The sequence below is a fragment of the Schistocerca cancellata genome, chromosome 9, assembly GCF_023864275.1.
Source record: "Schistocerca cancellata isolate TAMUIC-IGC-003103 chromosome 9, iqSchCanc2.1, whole genome shotgun sequence".
Taxonomy (NCBI): domain Eukaryota; kingdom Metazoa; phylum Arthropoda; class Insecta; order Orthoptera; family Acrididae; genus Schistocerca; species Schistocerca cancellata.
This window is the reverse complement of record NC_064634.1, coordinates 184031326-184054059: the sequence shown is the minus strand read 5'-3', so window position 1 is coordinate 184054059 and position 22734 is coordinate 184031326. Positions and strand designations below refer to the sequence as shown.

General features: G+C 37.0%; 1 protein-coding gene across 1 annotated transcript in view; it reads right to left on the bottom strand.

Annotated features, from left to right (window-relative positions):
• Nucleotides 1–453: 453 nt before the first annotated feature.
• Nucleotides 454–22734, bottom strand: part of LOC126101275 (uncharacterized) — a 51988-nt gene continuing 29707 nt past the window's right edge. Inside the window, exons 7-13 of the mRNA XM_049911958.1 lie at nt 19350–19501; nt 15528–15633; nt 12922–13078; nt 9022–9274; nt 8634–8744; nt 8402–8507; nt 454–911 (exon numbers count right to left, since the gene is read on the bottom strand). Of these exons, the coding sequence (XP_049767915.1) occupies nt 757–911; nt 8402–8507; nt 8634–8744; nt 9022–9274; nt 12922–13078; nt 15528–15633; nt 19350–19501 (1040 nt within the window). The 3' untranslated portion in view covers nt 454–756. The remainder of the gene's footprint in view (nt 912–8401; nt 8508–8633; nt 8745–9021; nt 9275–12921; nt 13079–15527; nt 15634–19349; nt 19502–22734) is intronic.

Genomic DNA, 22734 nt, shown 5'->3' with positions numbered 1-22734 from the left:
GCAACTACTTTCGGTGGTAAAGGGTTCTCTTCCTGCCACCTATTTACGTTTGACACAAAGTGTATTTGATGATTACAACGGGACAAGCATCCTCTTTTTGCTGTAAAACGTAAGTCACATACAGAACAATGTGTTCTAAACGAAAATATTAAATCTAATTTTCCAAAAATGCATGGATAATCTGCCAACTAGATAATCCACACACGGATAGTCGAAGCTTACTGTACATCCCCTAGCCAACAATCTAGGCTAACAGAAACTGTTACCCCTTATGATGAAGGGGCTTCATAGCGAATTAAATGTAAATTTGTGACGAGAGTGCAGAATTCTGTTAATTATTGAAACTGAAACCAAATGATCGTTATCATTGCGATGAGAAACATTTTCGTTTGTGAGAGAGAAGGAAATCTTAAGGTGAATTTGACTAGTCGTTTTGAAGTCAACACAGCATGATTCAGGTATATGTTATATATTTTAATATCATGGTAGCTCTTTTACATGGTAATCTTTACAAACAGAGAGTGTCGCAACTTCATTTACACTACTATCAGTTGACTGAACAGTGATTGTAGACTGCATAGTGAATATCGTAGATGTTATCCCATTTTTTATTGTAAATAGGTCATACCAGTCCCATCTCTGAATACAGCCTGCAAGATTTTCTTGCTCCTGTTGTATAAAAAGAGTGCACGTATCTTGGGATGTCTGGACAGGAGCTCACTGGCTGCTGACTCATTCTCTGCACCCGCAGACTTCTCAGTCGATGGACAGCTTCTTGAAGGAGCCTTCTGCACCGAAAAGGTCTCCTTGCGTCTTCAGCTTGCCTTGCCTCTTGCTCTCGTCCACTCTCCATTTCGACTCTGCCTCCACATAGCTTCCTCCTGTCTTAGTCACCAGCTCTCGCATTTCGCCTGCAACAAATTTTACATTTACATATTCTTGCTACATGTTTCTGAATGATTTTGCAAGTGAGGAGAACACGTGCAACAGAACAGACTCGTGATCAGCTACACAACTATTCAGCGATATGCAGCTTACTCATTTTTTAGATATTATTTTACTTCCTTATATTTCTTCCGTACGAAGGTAACGTCTAATGAAATGTTTTATGACTAATTTAATTACTAATATGTAATACATCATGATTTTTTAACCATCATCCAAGCAACATAATCGGTATGACTTAAGATTGTGAAACTATCCGTCACACTTGACTCTTAACGGTTTCCAAGAAAAAATCGTAAAACTGAAATATAAACTTTGGATCACAATTCACTTAGGCCATGCACGTACTGAAACTGATCAAGTGATCAGAGTGCTCTCACTTTTACTAACCCGGGAGAGCAAGGAAACTACAGTCACATATTTTTATCATTGCTCGAATGACCAGCAAGTACAAGTGACTGTTGCCCGGCATTGCAGACTCTCTCAAAATTGATCATAAATTATCATTTACAGCTCACATGAAAAAGTAAATTGCAGCTTATTATAAACGTAAAGAGTTTCAACTTCAGGATATAAAAAACTGCAACAGGCACACAATAATTCTGTGCCACACAGAAGACAGTAATTTTTTTTTTTTTTTTTTTTTTTTTTTTTTTTTTTTTTTTACATCAGCTAGGAAAAAATCTTTTGTTACATCAGCTGGGAAACCTGAATTTTCTACAGATTGAATGGTGGAATTTGTAAATCCTACACTGCAACATTTGGTGGATGAAAGTGAGAATATTGGCGTATCGTAATAATTTAAAAATTTGAACACGCATGAAAACTTTACCAATGCATGGCAGACAAACATACTGCAAAAATTCACCGCATGTGAAGGTAAAATTAGTGAAAGAACCGTAAAAATACTATCGCAAAAACAACACCACATGAGCTAGATTAGCATTAACCTTAATTCAAGGCACAGCTTCTTACTTTGTGAGTATTCTGGTTGTGCGATTGTTTCAGTGACCAGCCTACACTGTTTGTTGATAAGCATCAACCTCCGGTGTGGCCTTGATCAAATTGTTGGCACCATTTCATTACAGTTGGACGCATTTGGTTCATACCCCACCAGAATGCCATGGTGAATCTGTGTGCAATTTAGAAGTTTTGCCCACAAGAATCGCTTTGTCCGTCATATTCAACTATGGAGCAAGTTTCCAGTTTCACTCCCACACTGTGACACACCTGTTATCCATACCACAGTAGAATTATATCCACAGAAAACCCAGACCACGTACAATGTATACTCCGCTAGCCACCAAGCGGTGTGTGGAGGAGGGCATTATTCGCGCCAAAGTCATATTTCCCTCCCTCTGTTCCACTCGCGGATCGCGCGAGGGAAAACCGACTGTCTGAACGCCTCAGTACGAGCTCTAATTTCCCTTATCTTTGAATGGTGATCATTGCGCGATTTTAAAGTTGGTGGAAATAATATATGCTCTACATCCTCGACGAAGGTCGGATTTTGGAATTTAGTCAGTAGCCCCTTCCGTTTAGCGCGCCGTCAATCTGCAAACTTTCCATGAGATTTGTAACGCTCTCGCGATGGCTAAATGTACCAGTCACGAATCTTGCCGCTCTTCTTTGGACCCTCTCAATATCTTGAGTCAGGCCCAACTGGTAAGGGTCCCATACAAACGAACAGTGCTCTAAGACTGAACGAACTAGAATGTTGCAAGCAATTTCCTTTGTTGAAGGGCTGCATCGCTTCAGGATGCTACCAATAAACCGCAGTCCAGAGTTCGCCTTACCCGTTACTTGTGCAATCTGTTCATTCCATTTGAGATCATTTCGAATAATCATACCCAGATACTTGACAGATGTTATCACTTCCATAGACTGGGCATTTATTTTGTACTCGTACATTAATGGGGATTTTCGCTTTGTTATACGCAGTAGGTTACACTTGCTAATATTAAGCGATAACTGCCAGTCATTGCACCACTCATTTATTGTCTGCAAATCGTCATTGATTTGTTCACAACTTTCGTGTCATACTACTTTCCTGTAGACTACAGCATCATCGGCAAACAGTCTAATGCCGCTGTTAATGCCATCAACCAGATCATTTATATAAATCGTAAAAAGCAGCGGACCTATTACGCTGCCCTGGGGCACACCTGATGTTACGCTTATTTCTGTTGAAGTCTCCCCATTCAGGACGACATACTGCTCTCTGTCTGTTAGAAAACTTTCTATCCAACTGCATATGTCATCGGATAGACCGTAAGCGCGCACTTTTTCGAGTAAGCTACGGTGCGGAACTGATTCGAACGTCATTCGAAAGTCGAGGAATTGGCATCAACCTGGGAGCCGATATCCAGAGCTTGTTGTAAATCATGCACAAACAGGGCCAGCTGTGTCTCGCATGACCGCTGTTTCCTAAAACCGTGCTGGTTTCTGCAGATGAGCTTCTCAGAGTCTAGAAAGGTCATTATGTCTGAACACTAAATATGTTCTACGTCTCTACAACAAATCGATGTCAGTGAAATAGGCCGGTAATTATGTGCATCCGATTTTCTACCCTTTTTATAGACTGCTATGACCTGGGACTTCTTCCAGTCCCGAGGAACTTTCCGCTGTTCCAGTGATCTCTGATAGACGATGGATAAGAATGGTGCAATATTTGTAGCATAGCCACTATAAAATCTTAAGGGGATACCGTCTGGACCAGATGCTTTCCTGGCGTCTAAGGATTTTAACTGTTTTACAATCCCAGATACACTAAACACTATGTCATTCATCCGTTTGTTCGATATTTGAAAGGGGGAATGGTGCTGCAGTCCTCTACCGTAAACGAGTTTTTGAAAGCTAGGTTTATAATTTCGGCCTTCTGTTTATCATCATCCGTTACCTTACCCGTACTGTCAGCAAAAGAAGGTATTGAATTATTTGTAGCGTTCATAGATTTTACGTACGACCAAAATTTATTGGGGTTATTTTTAGAATCTGATAAAATATTGCTTTCAAATTCGTTAAAACAATCTCTCATTGACCTTTTGACAGCTGCTTTCATTTCGCATAATTTCTGTTTGTCAGCGGGGCAGTGACTACGTTTAAAACGACTGTGCAAAATTCTGTGCTTTCTCAGCAACTTTCTAATACATTTGTTGAACCAAGGTGGATCCTTCCCCTTCCCTACATTTTTGCTAGGCACATATTTCTCTAGCACGTTGTGGACAATACCTTTAAATTCCGACCAAAGATGCTCAATATCTTTGCGTTCCCGCGGTGCATGCTTGGAGCTGACAATGAAGATATTCATTAATGACACTTTTATTTTCTTTGCCAAACAAGAAAACTGTACGCTTCCACTGACATAGAAGCCACAACGACATTATGGTCGCTAATACCTTCTAGATTAACTTCCTCAAAAAGATCATGTCTGTGTGTCACCAATATATCTAATATGTTCCCGTCTCGAGTTGGTTTTCTAACCAATTGCTTAAGGTTGTATGTTGACAGGCCTCCTAGAATAACTTCACACGAGTCTTTGCTTCTGCCCCCTGTGATAACCGTGTAATTTTCCCAGTCAATGGATGCCGGATTAAAGCCTCCAACTATAACTACCTAATGGAAAATTTGGATATTTATTTCCTATGTAACAGTACTCAAGACTTTCCCTGAAACGTTCTGCGATGTTTGTTGCAGATGCTGCTGGTCTATGAAAACATGCTAATACAATGGTCACTCCTTGTCTGATTGATAAATTTATCCAGACTTTTTCACAGTGTCACCCAGTATCGATCTCAATTGCATTTAAACAGCTTTTAACTGCAATGAACACACCACCTCCCATAGCATCAGTCCTATCCTTCGTAAACATTGTCCAATCCTAGTTAAAAATTTCACTGCTATTTATGTCTGGTTTCAACCAGCTTTCAGAACCTAATACAATATTGGCATTACTACTGTTTATTTCGGAGAGTAACTTGGGGATCTTGCTACAGACATTTTGACAGTTCAGTAACATGAGATTTAGCATATTTAAATCCTTTGGAATTACCTGTTTAGGTGTACTAACAATTCTTACAGTTGGCGCACCCATATCAGTGTCATGAACTGGTAATTTTTCAGGCCTTTTTACTTAAGGGAAGTTCAATCGAACAATAATGGGGCCTATTAGCCTGTTAACATGCATGACATTCCAATTACTTATGTTACGAGTTCATATCAGCAGTTCCTTAAGCTGAGAAATTGAAGAAAGAAAGCATGCTAAATACACATATTAAATCACATTCATTTTGCTGAAGACATTCTGCTGTTTGCTGATACTATAGATAATATTTAACCACTTGTGAAAGGACATACTAGGCAAAGCTTGAAAATAGGCTTGGAAATGAGTTAGAACATGATAAAAATTATACAGGGTGACTCAAAATTTCTATTGCAGGTTTCTAAGGGTTGGAGAGGGGACTTGATAGATGAAGTTTTGATATGGAAGCCATGTCCACAAATGTGCCACTTGGATATAAAGTAAGTTTGAAGATTGAGACACTTCAAATCTCCCTCTTCACAGCACACACACAGTGGAGACAATGGACCCCAATCTATGTGCTGTAGGAGCATGTGCGATAGGCAACATTTTGAGTACTTGTCCTCATGATTTCTTCTATGTGACAAAGGATGTCCTCTCCAAAGTCAAGAGTGCAGCACATGTGTGGAACACCACAGCCAGCCTTCCTAGTTTCAAAAGTACCAATTTCTCACAGCTGTTGTTGTAGCTGGATGAAGCTGTTGTGTGATGTCATAATTACAACAGGAACTACAGTGCCCTCTTCTCAGCTTATGTGTATACAATGAAGTTTGAGATTTGAAAGAAATCCAGACTTCAAATTTATTTTACATCCAAATGGTACATTTCCAGGCAAGGATTCCTTACCAAAACTTCATCTGCAAAGTCCCCTCTCCAACCTCTAGAAACCTGCAATACCCTGTACTGGGTAGTGAACAAACTGAAAATGATTTTCTTTTCCTTAGTGCTACTGAAGACGAGACAGACATCAGAAATTGTTTTTGGTCTGCATTATCAGTAGTGGAGATACGTATGTCAAGGATAACTGGGAGAGGAAGGAAAACAATCAAATGGGCCAGGGAGTGCAAGAGGCAATTATGAACATGAAATGGTGGTGAGCTCTTTATGTAGCCATGCAAATAGGTAGTAAATGGAAATACTTTTCTTGAATTCAAGAAATTAGAAAATGATATAATGACAACTTAGTGGAACTGAGTGGATGGCGTTACAAAACATCTGGGGGGCAATGTGGACATGTGTAGTTGAAGAATGCAAAAAAAAATGCAAAATTCTGAAAGAGACCTGGGTATATGCAGCAACAGATGTCAAATGGATGTCGCTGATGATGTTGGCCTTGCAATATTTGCAGCAAACAACAGTAGACACTGTTGTTTGCTGCAAATATTGCAGGTCTTTCCATATTTCACAACAGTTTTCTAATGAAAACCCCCCTTCCACCCCCTCCCCATCCCTCCTTTCCTGCTTATAACTGCAATATCCTCAACTAGTCTCGAAGAACTGCTGATATCTGCCATACCACTAAGTCATGTAAAGAACAATAATAATTGTATCACACTTCCTTGTGGCATATATGCACATACTTTCACGTCTATCAGTTTCTACTCACTGAGAATGACATACGAAGCTCTGTTAAAGCCTTTAGTAAATTACATTTGATCCCAGAAGGAGCTACTGCTAACCAATCTTACAGGCTGTATTAGGAGGTGGAAACACACTGTCGTTCATACCTGATGGCAACCTCATTAATAAAAACAACAAATTTGTCTTTAGTGCAGCTTGGCCATCTGGTTTGCAATCTCTAAGGTGGGATACATGTAATACTGCACCTTATTTGTCAGCAGCAGGCCACAGCCTTTGTCAGTTTTAATGTTTTGCAGTGACATCTTCCTGAAGTTGAATATACACCACCAATGACTCCAATATGAGGAGACAAGTTTGTGCCATACTGGCAAGACATTCACTGTTAAGTTATCACTATCTTCTAGCTGATTTATTTGCAACTTATATCCAATAGAAGAAAGGAGAAATGGTGCTGTCACTAACAATTTCATTACATGTGTGCAGACAGATGATACTGTCACCAATTTCATTAAGTATGTGTGATAGGACCACTCTAGTCCTTTATGAAATGTGACTGTTAACTAATGATGATGTAGTGTAACGGAAATTTTTGTCATTGTGTGACTGTAGGAGGATAGAGATGACTTAGATAGAATTTCTGTTTGGTGTGGTGAATGGCAGCTTACTCTAAATGTAGAAAAATGTAAGTTAATGTAGATGAGTTTGAAAAAGAATCCAGTAATATTTTAATACAGTATTAGTCATGTGCTGCTTGACAGAGTCACATTGATTAAATATCTAGACATAACATTGCAAAGTGATATGAGATAGAATGAGCACATAAGCTTTTGGGATTCAGACCAGTTCAGGTTAAAGGAAGACACTAAATCAATTCAGAGGTGTGCTGCTAGATTTGTTACCAGTGCATGAGTGTTATGGAGGTGCTTCATGAACTCAGATAGGAATTCCTGCATGGAAGAGAGTATTAGCAAATTTAGAGAACTAGAATTTGTGACTGACTGCAGAATGATTTTACTGCCACCAATAAACATTTCATGTAAGGAGCATAAAGACAAGGTATGAGAAATTAGGACTTGTATGGATGCATGTAGACAGTTTGTTTCCCTCACTCCATTTTTGAGTGGAACAGAAAATGGAATGACTAGTAGCAGTAAAAGGTACCCTTCACAATGCATCATATGATGACTTACAAAGTATGTATGTAGGCACAGATTTAAATGCAGATATTGATCTGAGATGTGATCTGTCACAGCACACTAGTTTTTCCAAATATTGTAGCAACACTAAAGCACAATCATGTGTGTCATAGCAAATATACTCTGATCAAATGCATTAGTGACAGTTTAGGTGAACCATCAATCTAAAGAGCACAGGAACTATAAATCAAAAGAGCTGACTCACAATCAAATTCATTCACTATGATCCCAACTCCCTGACTTCATCAAGAAAAACTTTAAAATTCCTAAAGCTAGGTTGTAAGCCACACAGGTACCATTCTATGGTGTAGTTTTTGTATTCTTCACTTCAAACATTGGTCTGATACAGCTTTCTATGCTACTCTGCCTTGTGCATGTCTTTCCACATCTGCATGAGTGGTGCACCTACATACATTTGAATCTGCTTACTGTAGTCAGAACATGGTCTCCATCTACAGCTTTTTACAAATGAAAATGTTTAAGCAGTGTCCTGCAGCTGTCAACCTTGGTTCAATTCCATAACAGAAAAATGCAAAACTACAGTTATTCACATCACTTAATTCAGCAACTGAAGTCACAGAATTACTGTTACTCATACCACTTAATTCAGCAACAGATTTCTCTTTGCCACCATAATCCTTTGGCATCCACTCCTTGTTATACACCTTGTAGAAGTCTGCATTATCTGCCTTATGGAAGTAAAGCTGTAAAACAAGATTAATCTTAATGCAACCCATCTCTTTTTTGTACTTATAAAGTGAAAAATATTTCCTACAGTGACTTAGTGTTGAAAAATCAAAAGCAAAGGCAAAAAAATTTATTTCACTTACTATTGCGGCCAGTTCCTTACTAAGGAATGGTTTGATAAGCATCATGATCTTGTCAATGACAGATGTTGTGTTGATGACATGTACAGCTTTCATTCTAAGTGGAAAGCCTTCCTATTCACAGAAAAAGAACATTTGAAAGAAAGCCATATACCATAGGAAATAACTAAATTCTTAACCATAACCTAAAGCTTGTATGGAATTTTGTGGGAGGTACTCCCAGCCAATCACTGCACATGACTATTACAATTATTGTGGAGTATAAAACGTTCCTCACAGTTTAATTAGGAACTGTTTCATTGATTTAGTATTAAGAAAGTGCTAACTCCTAGAATTTAATATTTACCTGTAAAGTGATATGTTAGTAAAGTGTATTGATATTAACATATACCTGAACATATACAAAAAATTTCCTGATTGTGTTCACAGATATTCTGGCAATATGTTGAAGAGAAAACCCAGTCTGGTCAAACAGGAAGACATAACCTTCAGCTGTAGGCTCATCCCTTATTATTATTTCAAGACCCAACAGAGCTGCCTTTACAATTTCATCGAAATCAAATTTTGAGGGATCATTATCCTTGAGACGTGTCAAAATCACTGTGTTTCCCTTCTCATCTTTGTGTGGCAGTTTGCAGGCCTCACTGTAAAAAGTCAAATTACACCACAAATCATTATTGTAGCTTACTTTAGAAATAAAAAATTTATGTTCAATAATGTTAGCATTTAATTTTGGGAAAAAAATTCCATTAATATAGTATATAGTCCCTTAATGCTGAGTGGTTGGGAAGCTGGGCTGTTGGCTAGAGGATGTGGGTGCAGTGGGATAGTGGATAGTTAGGCCAGGAGAATTACAGGAATGAAGGATATGTAACAAGGATAACTGTCATCTACATAGTTCAGAAAACATGATACAGGTGGGAAGGATCCAGATGGCATGTGTCACCAAACAGCCATTGAACTTGAGCATGTTATGATCAACAGCATGTTCCACCACTGGATGTTCAACTCTCCTCTTGTCCACAGTGTGACTGTGGCATTCATTCTGGTGGGCAACTGATTGGTGGTCACACCAATGTAAAAATGCTGTGCAGAAATTGCAACAGAGCTCGTATATGACTCAGCTGCTACCACAGGTGGTCCTACCTCTGATGAGATAGGATAAATTTGTTACATGCTAGCTGAATGAACTGGGCAGATCTTGCACCTGATTCTTCTGCAGGGATTTGACCCCTGTGGCAATAGGTTTGAAGTATAAGTGGCATAGCGATAGACCAGGATATTATGTTTGTTGGGTGGTTGGTGGATTACCATTTTAGAAGGGGCTGTATAAACTTTATCTAATGTTTTCAATATGTAATAAATCTGAAATGACTACTATGAGACAAGAAAAAGTAAACTGTCCTTTTCATTCTTATCCCATCTGGTAGGTCTTCCCTGACCCGGCATTCTGAGTAACTTTTCCAAATTCTCTCCCTTTTTCTAGACCTCACCAGTCCTTTTCCATCACCCCTCTCTCTTCCCCTTTAACCCTTCTACCAGAAGAAGGACCCACTGTCTTCGAAAGCTTGCAAACTGTACTACTTCTTATATGTATGTTCCCCTGCCAGCTCTTGGTGAGTAGATTTTTTATCTATATAGTTACAGTAACATAATTTTAGCATTATAATTCTTCAGTCAATTGTTTATAGCACTCACCAGACATTGTAAATTGTAGGCACTAGGAACTACTGACTATTAAAGAAAAGAACAGGTTTTAGAACAGAAACTCAGTATTGTGAAAACAAATGATGAAATAGTTGTGATATCTGATTTCAATGTAGCAAACAATGCGCAATGCTACAAGAAAGAAAAAACATTTGAAAAAATAAAAAACACTGAGCTGTATAAACCACTCTTTATTTATCGCAAAAAGTTTGACTTTAGCCGTTATTTCCATACAAAATTAAGACAAGAAATGCAACAGTCTTATAATGTGTAGCAGGCCTGTATATCCAGTGATTTGAACCATGTTCACAGGTGTATATAAAACAGCTAATACCTCTTATTTCAAAATTTTGATGAAGGAAATTTAACTGACAAAAGCAAGCCATCAAATATGATAAATATTATGCAGTGAAAACAGTTGCTAGGCAGTAATAATTATCTAATACGAATCTCGTAAACACTGACTTTAACCTTTCAATGTAGTTAATTAGGATAAAATGTGGTGAATTTATTATAAAATTCACTAATTTTGATAATTGTGTAGATCACAAAGAGGCAAGTTCTGTTCCAAGAAAGCAGACATACATGTTCCAGAACAGTAAGCCTGATGATCTGATATCATCATTATCTTTTATTTCTTATGGTTAAGGCAAGCAAAGGTAATAGAAAACTTTGCCAGCATAGTTGAAAAAAAAAAAAAGAAACTGAAATGTGATAGTAACATGAAATATTTTAGACTTCGAATATTAGTTTTAGTGTTAATAACTAAACTGGTGTATATGAAAGAGTTTTAGGTAATAGCATGCTTCCAAGACTGAAGTATTAGTTTCCATTCAAACCACTAAAAATGTTCCTTTGCAGTATCATTTGCATAAAACCAGGTAGCTCTGCTGGATAATTCTGTTCAAAGCTTCTACATGATTCCAGTTGAACATCTTTGTTATGAACTCAGAAGCTTATGTATGTATGTATGTAATACTCCATTAATTCATCTAAGAACCCAATAACATCTATTCACTATATCAATGGGAAGAATGAAAATAAATTCCACCATCAGTGTGTCATAACTTAATTGAAAGCTGAAGATTAAACATCATGATAGTAGCAAAAGAACCTTGTATACTGTGTTAGTTACATTACTGGTGTCTTAGGAATGAACAACAATGGGCTTCAAAAGCATTCCAGTATATAGCATACACAAAAAAACTTATTAATGTAGAAAATTTAGTTATGTCTGTTGTATGGGTATATGCTTAATTACAGTCTTTTCTACAGTAAAATGGGGTTTTTGAACTCAGAATCAAAATGTTACGATAATTGTGAAAGGAGAGTCTATTAATTCCAGGTTATATTTTAGTTTAAAAATTCTGTCATTTATAAGTCTCCTGTAGGGCCTGTGGACAAACTAAAAACTATTGGCATCAGAAATAAAAGTGCAAATTTGCATCATCAACAAGGATGCAGAACCTATGAATCCATATGTATTTAATGTCTATATCCTGTCTTGCAGTAAAGTTTATCGTTGTTTACTTCAAACTGCTCTAATATTTGAAATGAACAGCACTGTCAAATTACTCTTCATACAAAAGTAAGAAAAATAATAAATAAAACAAATAAAAAGCCCTTGAGTTGTATTGTACAAATATACACAATATTCTCATTTGTACAATAAACATTTTTACTGAACTGACTGTCAGACTCATAATCTCAGAAATTGCCACATAAGAAAGCAAAGACAGAAATTATGCAAAAAATGTTAGCATGTTCATCTAGTAAGCAAAGAAAGGTAGGCTTACTGTTTATAGGAGAAATAAATAACTCTCATAAGTTTTAATTTGTATTATATAGTGACACTGAGAGAGAAGTTTTTTGCTAGGATTCACATAAAACACTTGTCTTAGCTGTCCAAGTATTGTTGAGTGTATGCCTCTTATTGGTGTACTCCCCATAACATCAAACAATGGAAAATGCAGATTGCTACTTACCATAAAGAAGACACATCACATAGCAGACAGGCACAATTAAAAGACATAAAGCTATCGATCACAGTCTTCATCAGTAAAAGAGACACTCCATTCACACACATTCAAGCAAGCACACCTCACGCACACATTACTCCCAACTCCAGCATCTCAGGTCAGATGCTGGAGCTGGTGGTCATGTGTGCATGTGCTTGCTTGTATCTGTGAATGGTGTGTGTCTCTCTTTTAATGATGAAGGCAGTGGCCAAAAGCTTTATGCAAGTGTCTTTTAATTGTTCCTGTTTGCAACTTGATGTGTCTTCTTAACTGTAAGTAGCAATTTGTTTTTTCCTACATCGTTGATATTCCACATAATATCACATATGATAAATAATCATGAGGAGATGACACTTATTTCACCTGTAACTTTAAAATTCACATGTATATTCTTCACAAATTGTAAAGCATAGGATTATTATTGGCAATCTGTGGCGCATTTTGAGACATATTCTGAAGTAAATGGCTCATATTTGTAACAGTTGCATTCATGGCAATAGTTGGTGGAAAACTTCATCAATTTGAATAGTTCTATCACATCTGAAAACAAAAAAATCAATGCTTACATGACATTCATAGCTGCCTGAACCTTGGGCAACTTTGGGTCTCTGTCTGAAAAAACTTCAGGTGCATGTGTCCTTACTGTGTAGCAGACATCAAGTGCTTGCTTCGCACGTTCAATGCTGTAATAACAGCTGTGCAGGAAAAGCACCAGTTGATCATCTGCAATAGAGAGTACAAATCAGTTTTCAAACAGTAAACTTTTTAATTATTGATATAAAGGTGATGTTTGCAACATCAGTTTCAACCAGACCTTTTTGCTGTACACGTGATATTTGCAAATGTTACTTTTGTTGGAGAGGTGTACACTGAATGTTTTAATTTAAAATTTTATATTTTTGAATATTAATCCTGAATTAATTGTATGTATGTTTCTCATTCTCTGTGGCATAACCTTTGTAACTGTATGTTATTTACGAAGTTAATCTACTTGGACTTCAAGATTTTGAGGTATGGATGGTACCACACATCCACTTGAAAGCCAAATTTGACACCCAGCATTCATTCCACCATTTGGTTATTTTTAGCATTAAAATGTAGACTTTTTTATCTCTTGTGGTGAGCATCAAATGTGAACACTGTGTTTGTAAAAAAATTGCTGATTTTGTAGACTAGACCAACATAATGCAGATAAATGACATTGTTGTATGTTTTCTTTCTCAGACTTGATCTCTTCCATAGGTGTTGAATTCACTCACAATGTACCACCATTTGTCGAGCTGAGTACCATTTCCCCCAAATATTATTCATATATGTCACAGTCCTTCAAAAGAGCTCTACTACTCTTGCAAATCTGGATCAGAACGTTCAGCATGGCATTTCTTTTTGATGGATGATTATGATGGCTTGAGACATGGTGACAGAAGTTGGTGTATGTTCATTTTCTGGATATGCTGTGGCCAAAGGATCCATTTACTCTTCCCTTAACTAAAACATGAAGAAAAGGTAGCTGCCTCTTTTTTAAGTTATATCATAAATTTTATATCAGGATAGATATATTTTAGATATTCTGAGAAATCATAAAGTTTTTCCATTCCATTTGCTCACAACATTCAAATATTTTCTACATGTTGATAGAAATAAATTACTTTAAAAATGACAGAGAGCAGCAATCAGCTGTCATTTCCTTTCTAGCTTTATTAAAGCAGAGCCGTATTTCTTAGAGTTCATTCAAGACTTGAATGAAATGTGACAGGAGCCCAAAATATGGGGGAAGGTGTGCTAGGCCATGTGTTAAAACTCTAAAATACTGCATTGATAATGGGCAGTTACTACCCAAAATCTGGCTCTGCTTAATAAAGCTAAAAATGAAATGATGACTGATTGCTGGTCTCTGTCATTTTGAAAGTCATATCACAGTCAATGAGTGCATTCCACTTTTCTAATGGAAGGTAATTTGAGAAATACATTGCCTTTAAGGTTCTAGTGCCTTCGCTCATACTGTTCCATATATAAGTTTGCTATAACTTGATAGCCCTCTCATTAATTTGTGCATAAGGTTGTCTGTTAGCCGGGATGTGGTGTTCCTGAAGAGTTTGGCAAATGATAATTGAACTTTTCACCTATTAGTTATAAAGTGCCATCAATGATGAGGTCATTAGAGGTGGAGCACTAGCTTGAATTAAGGAGGAATGGGAAAGGAAACTGGACAGCTTCCAATGTCTGCCTTATGCAATTTCCAGAAACCATGGAAAACTCGAATATAGATGGATTTATGGATGGATTGCAATTTGAGCTACCATTCTACTAGATGTGAGTCGAATATTGTGCTGTTGCACCTCTCACTTGGTCCTAACAATTCCATTGATTTCAAAGGTGGTAATTTTGTACAGAAGGAAGTAGTATCAAAAATAACAATAACATTAACATTCTAGAGCCATAATTAAATGAGGCGCTGAACAAATGCAACAGGATGTGAATGAGGTGTCTGCTGTTCTCCAATGTTCACTGCAAAGGCTTTTAAGGTATTTTTCCAGCTAGTACATGATTGTGTCAGTGCTACACAACTACTGGCCTTAGATGACTTTCTTCCTTATATGCCTGATGAATCTGTTAGCTTTGCAGTTCAACAGATGTTCATATTCCAAGATCCTTAGTGACACCGCGTGACAAGCCTGATGCATTAAACAGATTCATCACATTCTTCCTGTTTTCTTTTGTTCACATTTGGCTGTTAGTTATATCATTTGAGAGATCACAGTTTTTTTGTTACAATCCAGTGAAATATTAAGTTTGTAGCATTGTCCTTGTAATTTTTTTTATGTGTGATTCACAGTATTTTCTGTTACCTACATCCATTATCACCAAAGTCTCTATAATGAACACTGTCACCCTTCAACTGTCTCTTTTCTGCGATATCCTACATTTCTTGCCATCATGTTCTCCTCAGTTTTCCATGTTTTCATCTTTCAGGAACTACCCAATTCGAATTTTTTTAAGCTCACCTTTTCTCTTTCATTTACACACATAGCTAAAGCATTAAGAATAAAAATATTTATATTCTTTATTCAATGGCATAAATTATAGATTCATCAGACCAGTTATACACAGATAAATATGTTTAAATAATTTGCTGTCTATGAAATATATACTAGTTCAGCATGTTGCTCACCTGGAAGAGATGGAAGGTGTGGCTGCTTCTTCAGCCATTCCCGAAGTGCTTCCATATCCTCTTTTTTAACTCCACTCATCTTGGTTTTATTGATTTTACTGTGTAACTGTTACAAAAAGTTTGCCAGAAGTGCACCTGCAACAAAAATATTTCATTGCCCACATAATAATAAATTATGAAGAAATAATTATAACTGCTTTATTGCCATTGTGATGAGTACTAGAGTGCTAATGTCCAACTGTATTAACAGTAGTTTACCAATGTTAGTACCTGTATGCCCTTATATATTCAAGCATGGTTATCACCCAATGAAAGTTTGTCAGTTCTTTACAATGTGGGAATTGCTACCAATGAGTTTAGTACTATATACATATATTATACACTGTTTTACAAAACTATAAAAGTAATCAGTAATATGTATTTCCATCTAAAGTGTACTGTAAAGTACATGAGCTGGTGGTGAATAAAATTGAATGTACCATCTTTTGATGCATGAAATACTTCTTTTTTTTTTACAACACTAATCAGTTCAGCTAGTTAAATGTATTAAACTTACTGTGAAAATAGGCATACTTTTTCATTAAGGATGCCATTAAACTTCATTGAGTCTGCCCTGAGTATGGGCAAATTTTCTGTTCCTCTCTTAAATAAAGATTTTTTTCATACACATAGTTATTGTCACTGTTCAGGAATAATCAGTGCACTCAAATATTTATTAAATATTGTACATCACTCTAGACAAGCAGAAACTGAATTGCACAATTAGAAAAGGCTTCTTAGATCTTTCTACTGACTATTGAAAAACTGGCTTGCAATCTTTTTTATTGTATTATTTCAAGTCACATAAGCTGCCTAACATTTATACCATTTGCAAAAGCAAATCAACATAGCTGAATCTCTGTGAGGGTGTATAGTTTAACTTGCTACCATTACAAGAGGTTCATTTCCTGATAAAGGTATTTGCAGACCATAGTGAAAAATGATGTAAAATTTATGTCCTAGGAATAAATCCAAAATAATATACGAAAAACCATATCCCAATAATTATAAAAGATAGACATATACTAATCAACTTGCTTAATGTATATCAGTAAATGTACCTGCAGCTATTAGATACAATTATTTATCTAACCTGTCAGAGCTCCTTCTTCGTACGCAGCTGAAACAGGACTGCAGCCACAGGCTCACCTGCTAAGCAGAGTCCACTCTTCACTTGGTGCAAGAGATAAGATTCACACCTCTCAAGATTGTAAGCTTAGCTGCTCTTTAATACTTTGCCTCCAGGTCATTGAGTAAAACAACTATTTCATGGGTACACTTGTCCTTGTTAAGCTTCATTCAGGTAAGAGAAAGTGAGAGAAAAAGAGACAGACAGAGAGAGAGAATGTGTAATGCTTTCTGATATAAATTAATGGCTATTCAACCTAACCTGCATTAGAAGGGGATTTAAATTATGGTACTTGAATTTATGAATGTTAAGTGATATCTGAGTAAGATATTTGGAACTTCCTATATCCATATATTATTAATCTTAGAACTTCACAAAATTCTTTAAGTTGAAATGTGGATAAAATTTGGAAAAAGAAGTAAAATATTTTGCTCTTTAATTCCTACTGGTTACTAGTGATTTAAAGAGAAATGTATTTGAAAACATTTGTAATGTTTAGAAAGCTACTGCAATCTATTTCTTTTTTCTTATTGGTATAGATAGTGTTTACTTACATTTGCTGGAAAAGATAATTTTCAGGTCAGTTTTTGACTGACACAAATATTTTTACATTGCAGCAACTCAGGCCAGTTTATGATTAATCAGCCATTCAGTATTAAACTAAGTTACTTTCAAAAGCCACATAAGTAACAAAACATATTGTATAAGTGCATACAAGTTGCTTGCTAATCAACACTCATTACTTTTTACATGTAAAACACAAAAGGAAGTTACTTCCTCCTGTGATTGTTATCATAATTTTTTAGATTTTACTTCCTAGTTTCTGTATTGCTTATTGGCTTAAAAACCACTGATAAGATTTTTAAAAGAATTTTTGAATGCCATTATGAAAGCTAGAAATAAGAAAAGATATCTACTCATACAAATATAACTGGAATGAAACTTTGCTTTATTAAAGTGTACTCTATAATCCTTTTCACCCATTTTGTATTCTTTCTTCCTTTCACTAATTTCTGATTACTCAAATCACTTATTTCTTTGTGTGGTTCTGATAATTATTGGAATTCTCCGTTTCTTTTTGTTGGGATGGTTCAGGAGTTTATACTTAGGTTTTTCTAACTGTACGGTACACTATAATGCGCACATAAGAAGCAGGATGTAGATTAGCCCTCTACATGAACCCAACCTGTCTGTGAAATAACATTCTTTATCTAGGTTTATCTTTCTTGATTACAGATAACTGTGCTTGAGTGTTATATTTTTCTGTTCCAGAGATTACATGATAAATATGTTATGTTCATCCACAGCAGTAGTTGTTATTTTGCTGTTGTTTGAAGCACAGTTACAAGACAGAAACAAGAGATCAAAATGTTCTAAAATTCTTATCACCAGTCCAGCAATATCTACAGGAGCAATAATATATAATATGTTAAATGCATCTCCTACATCCCAGATGGATCTTTAACATGGGCCAATCTGTATATAATGAAATTAAAAAGAAACATGTGTAGTGCTTTGTTTTTCTTATCAAATGTAATTATAGTTTGTATGTGATGTTATATGCAGTTCAGAATAATTATTTAACATTTGGGTGCCATCGGTGCCATATCCCCCCCCCCCCCCCCCCCCCCCCCCCCACACACACACTAGAAATATTTCCAGAATCTGGGAACTACCAAGATTTGTTTTTTTATATAGTTGAGTTATTCAAGAGTCTATAAATGATTATTGTCACTTTAACAGTACAACAGAAATTACTACTTGGATAGCAACTGTGTGTTTTACATGTCACCTACTAGAGTTTTATACTACCGACTTTTACTATCAATTATTTAAATACCGCAATTAATGAACTTACTAACTCATTCCACACCTCAGAATGTATCTGCATAACCACAACAAATTAATGAAATAATTTAATATATGCATTATGTTTATTTCCACACTGAATGTTTTTAAAACCCCACAACATTGGTAGACAATGTCATTTAATGAATAAACATTATAATCAATCAATTTAAATAAGTAGGTTTTATTTTTTGATTTCAATATTTGCGATTCACAAATGTAAAAGCAAAGTTATAACAGTCCTGAAAAATAATATTTTTACTTTATTGACTGAAGACAAGTAATTTAGTTCTTGAAACACTCTGTAAAGAAATAAATAATATCTTGTGACCTCATGTAGGAAGTTTTCATGTTCCTTATATTGTCAATTGAATCAAGCAGTTGTTACTTTTTCTTGGTAATAATCATGACTGTTTACAGGAAAAGAAGGAAGACTCAAGTTGAATTTTGTGGTTGCATTTAAGACAATGTGAATTTTTTCAGATAACGTTTATTGCAAAAACACGATACCATTCCTTACATTTTTTATCTTATTATACAGATAGTATTGTACTCTTTATGCTACTATTAGTTATTTGAACAAGAATTAATAGCTCACTGTATCATTCAAAATGTATTTTACTGCATGTTTAACAGTGTAAATGCTTTCTATTTTATTTTCTGCAAAAGAAAACAACACATTTCTGAATATGGACTACAGGATCCTGTTGTTTCTGTGGTTTTGCGAGAGTACATGTATCTGCTTAACTCCATGCAAAAGATGTCACTGGCTGCAGACTTGTGCTCCATCTCAGGCAGCTTTTTCAGTCAATGGACAACTTCTTGAAGGACCCGTCAGCTCCAAACAAGTCTACCTTCGTCTTCAGCTTGCCTTGTCTCTTACTCTCATCCACTCTCCATTTAGCCTCTTCTGCCACGTAACTACTCCCTTCCTTGAGAACCAACTGCCGCATATCATCTGCAACATAAAGCACACTTTTGTGTAATTGTAATCAAGTTACTGACTGAAAAGGATCCCACAAATATTTTATGAACTTAATTCAATGAGTAGCAATTTTTTCAAATGTATAATGACACAAAAAGTAAAATTTTCAGAAGAAGTGAACTACTTATACCACAAAAAGTATTTTATTAATTTTACACAAAATACTTAAGTAGGGCTGCTGATAAAAATTCATTTATTACAAGGATATTTTTTTCCTTTCAAGATATAAGTACTTTTTTTGACAGACGAAATGGTTTTTGTTGTCTTCTATTGGACAATATGACTTTTGATGTAAGCTAATTTGGACATCGTGCATTTTGATTAGTTTTCAATAACATAAAAATATTTTTGGGAAATTTACCACATTTTAATATTCAGTAATATTCAGTAAAGCATAAATGAAAACATAAATGTACTTCATTTCCAGTTACAGTGTCCACATCGTTTTTCCAAAACAGGCTCCTCTTCTATACAATCCAAACAGTGTCTTGGACAATAGGTTCATTACATATAAGGCTGATGATTTTGGTGAAAATTTTAAACACTTCATTTTCTCTCCAATCTCTTCTAAAGCTAAGGCTTAGTAGTTTATTACATCATCTTTCTTTTCTTGTTTAATCCTGTTTAGAGATGTCACTTTAGATCTATATGCTATGTTTCTAAAGCTGTATCCATGTTCGCCTAATGGCAAAAATCACTTTGAAGGATTATCAGAAAAGTAGTTCAGGTGAGTTTTCATCATCACATCAATTACCTTTTTGTGTGTCATGCATTTCTTCAGATGAAAGCTTTTCAGATTACTGGTCCCATTCAGGTTTCAAATTTTTACTTAGTTCTTTGTAGTCAAATATTTCCCAATCTTTCCCCAAAATCTTTGTTTCACCCACCTCTCTGTAAACTTCCTGGTATTTTCAGATTCAATATTTCTGAAATTTTATAATTTTTTGTTTATTCTCAGTCAAAAATTCAGTCAAAACCTCAGTCAGCAGGTAAAAAGTAGTGTTCTTGAATTGGAAAGCAGAAAAGTGCATCAGTAACATGCACTGGAGATACTCTTCTAACTAAAAAAGGTGGAAATCAATGACAAATATGCACCCACTCTCTATCATATACCTGATTTTAACAGAACAAGTTTTTACATCTGTTTCTTGAAAAAGAAACATACACAACACTGCTGTAATATTGAAAACAAATACTAATTGGTCATTTTGGTCATTTAAACAGTTTCAAATCAATCCACCAGTCTTACATTGTAGGCAACATTGCTTAATAAGAAAATAATTAAATCAACTGATGGACTTCATACAGTTTCATTCATTCATACTTGCTATATATTGCATTTTCTACTTTTCAAAGCTCTCCTTGAAGGTTTTAAAACACATTTTCATGGGACCTGCTTGTAGAAGTCTAAGGCATGGGTCAGAAAATACATGATTTCATATCAAATTCAATTTTGTCCACCAGTGGACATAATGCATTTTGAAAAGTTGCTCCTCAGTTATTAAAAATTAAAACATATAAATAACTGCCGTACTCAGAAAAATAATCTAGCCATCTCTGTTTGGCTAGGCACTGTAAAAAAGTGTTTAGAAAGTAGTCATCATGTCGAAGCATGTACTCATACATAGACCAAATACACTCCTGGAAATTGAAATAAGAACACCGTGAATTCATTGTCCCAGGAAGGGGAAACTTTATTGACACATTCCTGGGGTCAGATACATCACATGATCACACTGACAGAACCACAGGCACATAGACACAGGCAACAGAGCATGCACAATGTCGGCACTAGTACAGTGTATATCCACCTTTCGTAGCAATGCAGGCTGCTATTCTCCCATGGAGACGATCGTAGAGATGCTGGATGTAGTCCTGTGGAACGGCTTGCCATGCCATTTCCACCTGGCGCCTCAGTTGGACCAGCGTTCGTGCTGGACGTGCAGACCGCGTGAGACGACGCTTCATCCAGTCCCAAACATGCTCAATGGGGGACAGATCCGGAGATCTTGCCGGCCAGGGTAGTTGACTTACACCTTCTAGAGCACGTTGGGTGGCACGGGATACATGCGGACGTGCATTGTCCTGTTGGAACAGCAAGTTCCCTTGCCGGTCTAGGAATGGTAGAACGATGGGTTCGATGACGGTTTGGATGTACCGTGCACTATTCAGTGTCCCCTCGACGATCACCAGTGGTGTACGGCCAGTGTAGGAGATCGCTCCCCACACCATGATGCCGGGTGTTGGCCCTGTGTGCCTCGGTCGTATGCAGTCCTGATTGTGGCGCTCACCTGCACGGCACCAAACACGCATACGACCATCATTGGCACCAAGGCAGAAGCGACTCTCATCGCTGAAGACAACACGTCTCCATTCGTCCCTCCATTCACGCCTGTCGCGACACCACTGGAGGCGGGCTGCACGATGTTGGGGCGTGAGCGGAAGACGGCCTAACGGTGTGCGGGAGACGGTTGCGAATGGTCCTCGCCGATACCCCAGGAGCAACAGTGTCCCTAATTTGCTGGGAAGTGGCGGTGCGGTCCCCTACGGCACTGCGTAGGATCCTACGGTCTTGGCGTGCATCCGTGCGTCGCTGCGGTCCGGTCCTAGGTCGACGGGCACGTGCACCTTCCGCCGACCACTGGCGACAACATCGATGTACTGTGGAGACCTCACGCCCCACGTGTTGAGCAATTCGGCGGTACGTCCACCCGGCCTCCCGCATGCCCACTATACGCCCTCGCTCAAAGTCCGTCAACTGCACATACGGTTCACGTCCACGCTGTCGCGGCATGCTACCAGTGTTAAAGACTGCGATGGAGCTCCGTATGCCACGGCAAACTGGCTGACACTGACGGCGGCGGTGCACAAATGCTGCGCAGCTAGCGCCATTCGACGGCCAACACCACGGTTCCTGGTGTGTCCGCTGTGCCGTGCGTGTGATCATTGCTTGTACAGCCCTCTCGCAGTGTCCGGAGCAAGTATGGTGGGTCTGACACACCGGTGTCAATGTGTTCTTTTTTCCATTTCCAGGAGTGTATATACTGTGATTACAGCATTATATTTTTTCCCTCTTCAGATGCACAGGAGGATACTGATGTGAGCCTTATCAGGGAAGAATAAAAAAGAAAGATTGATAAAAATTATGTGAGTAAATTCTGAATGGAGATTGTAAACATGTATAAGTTCAGATATAGAGACAAAAA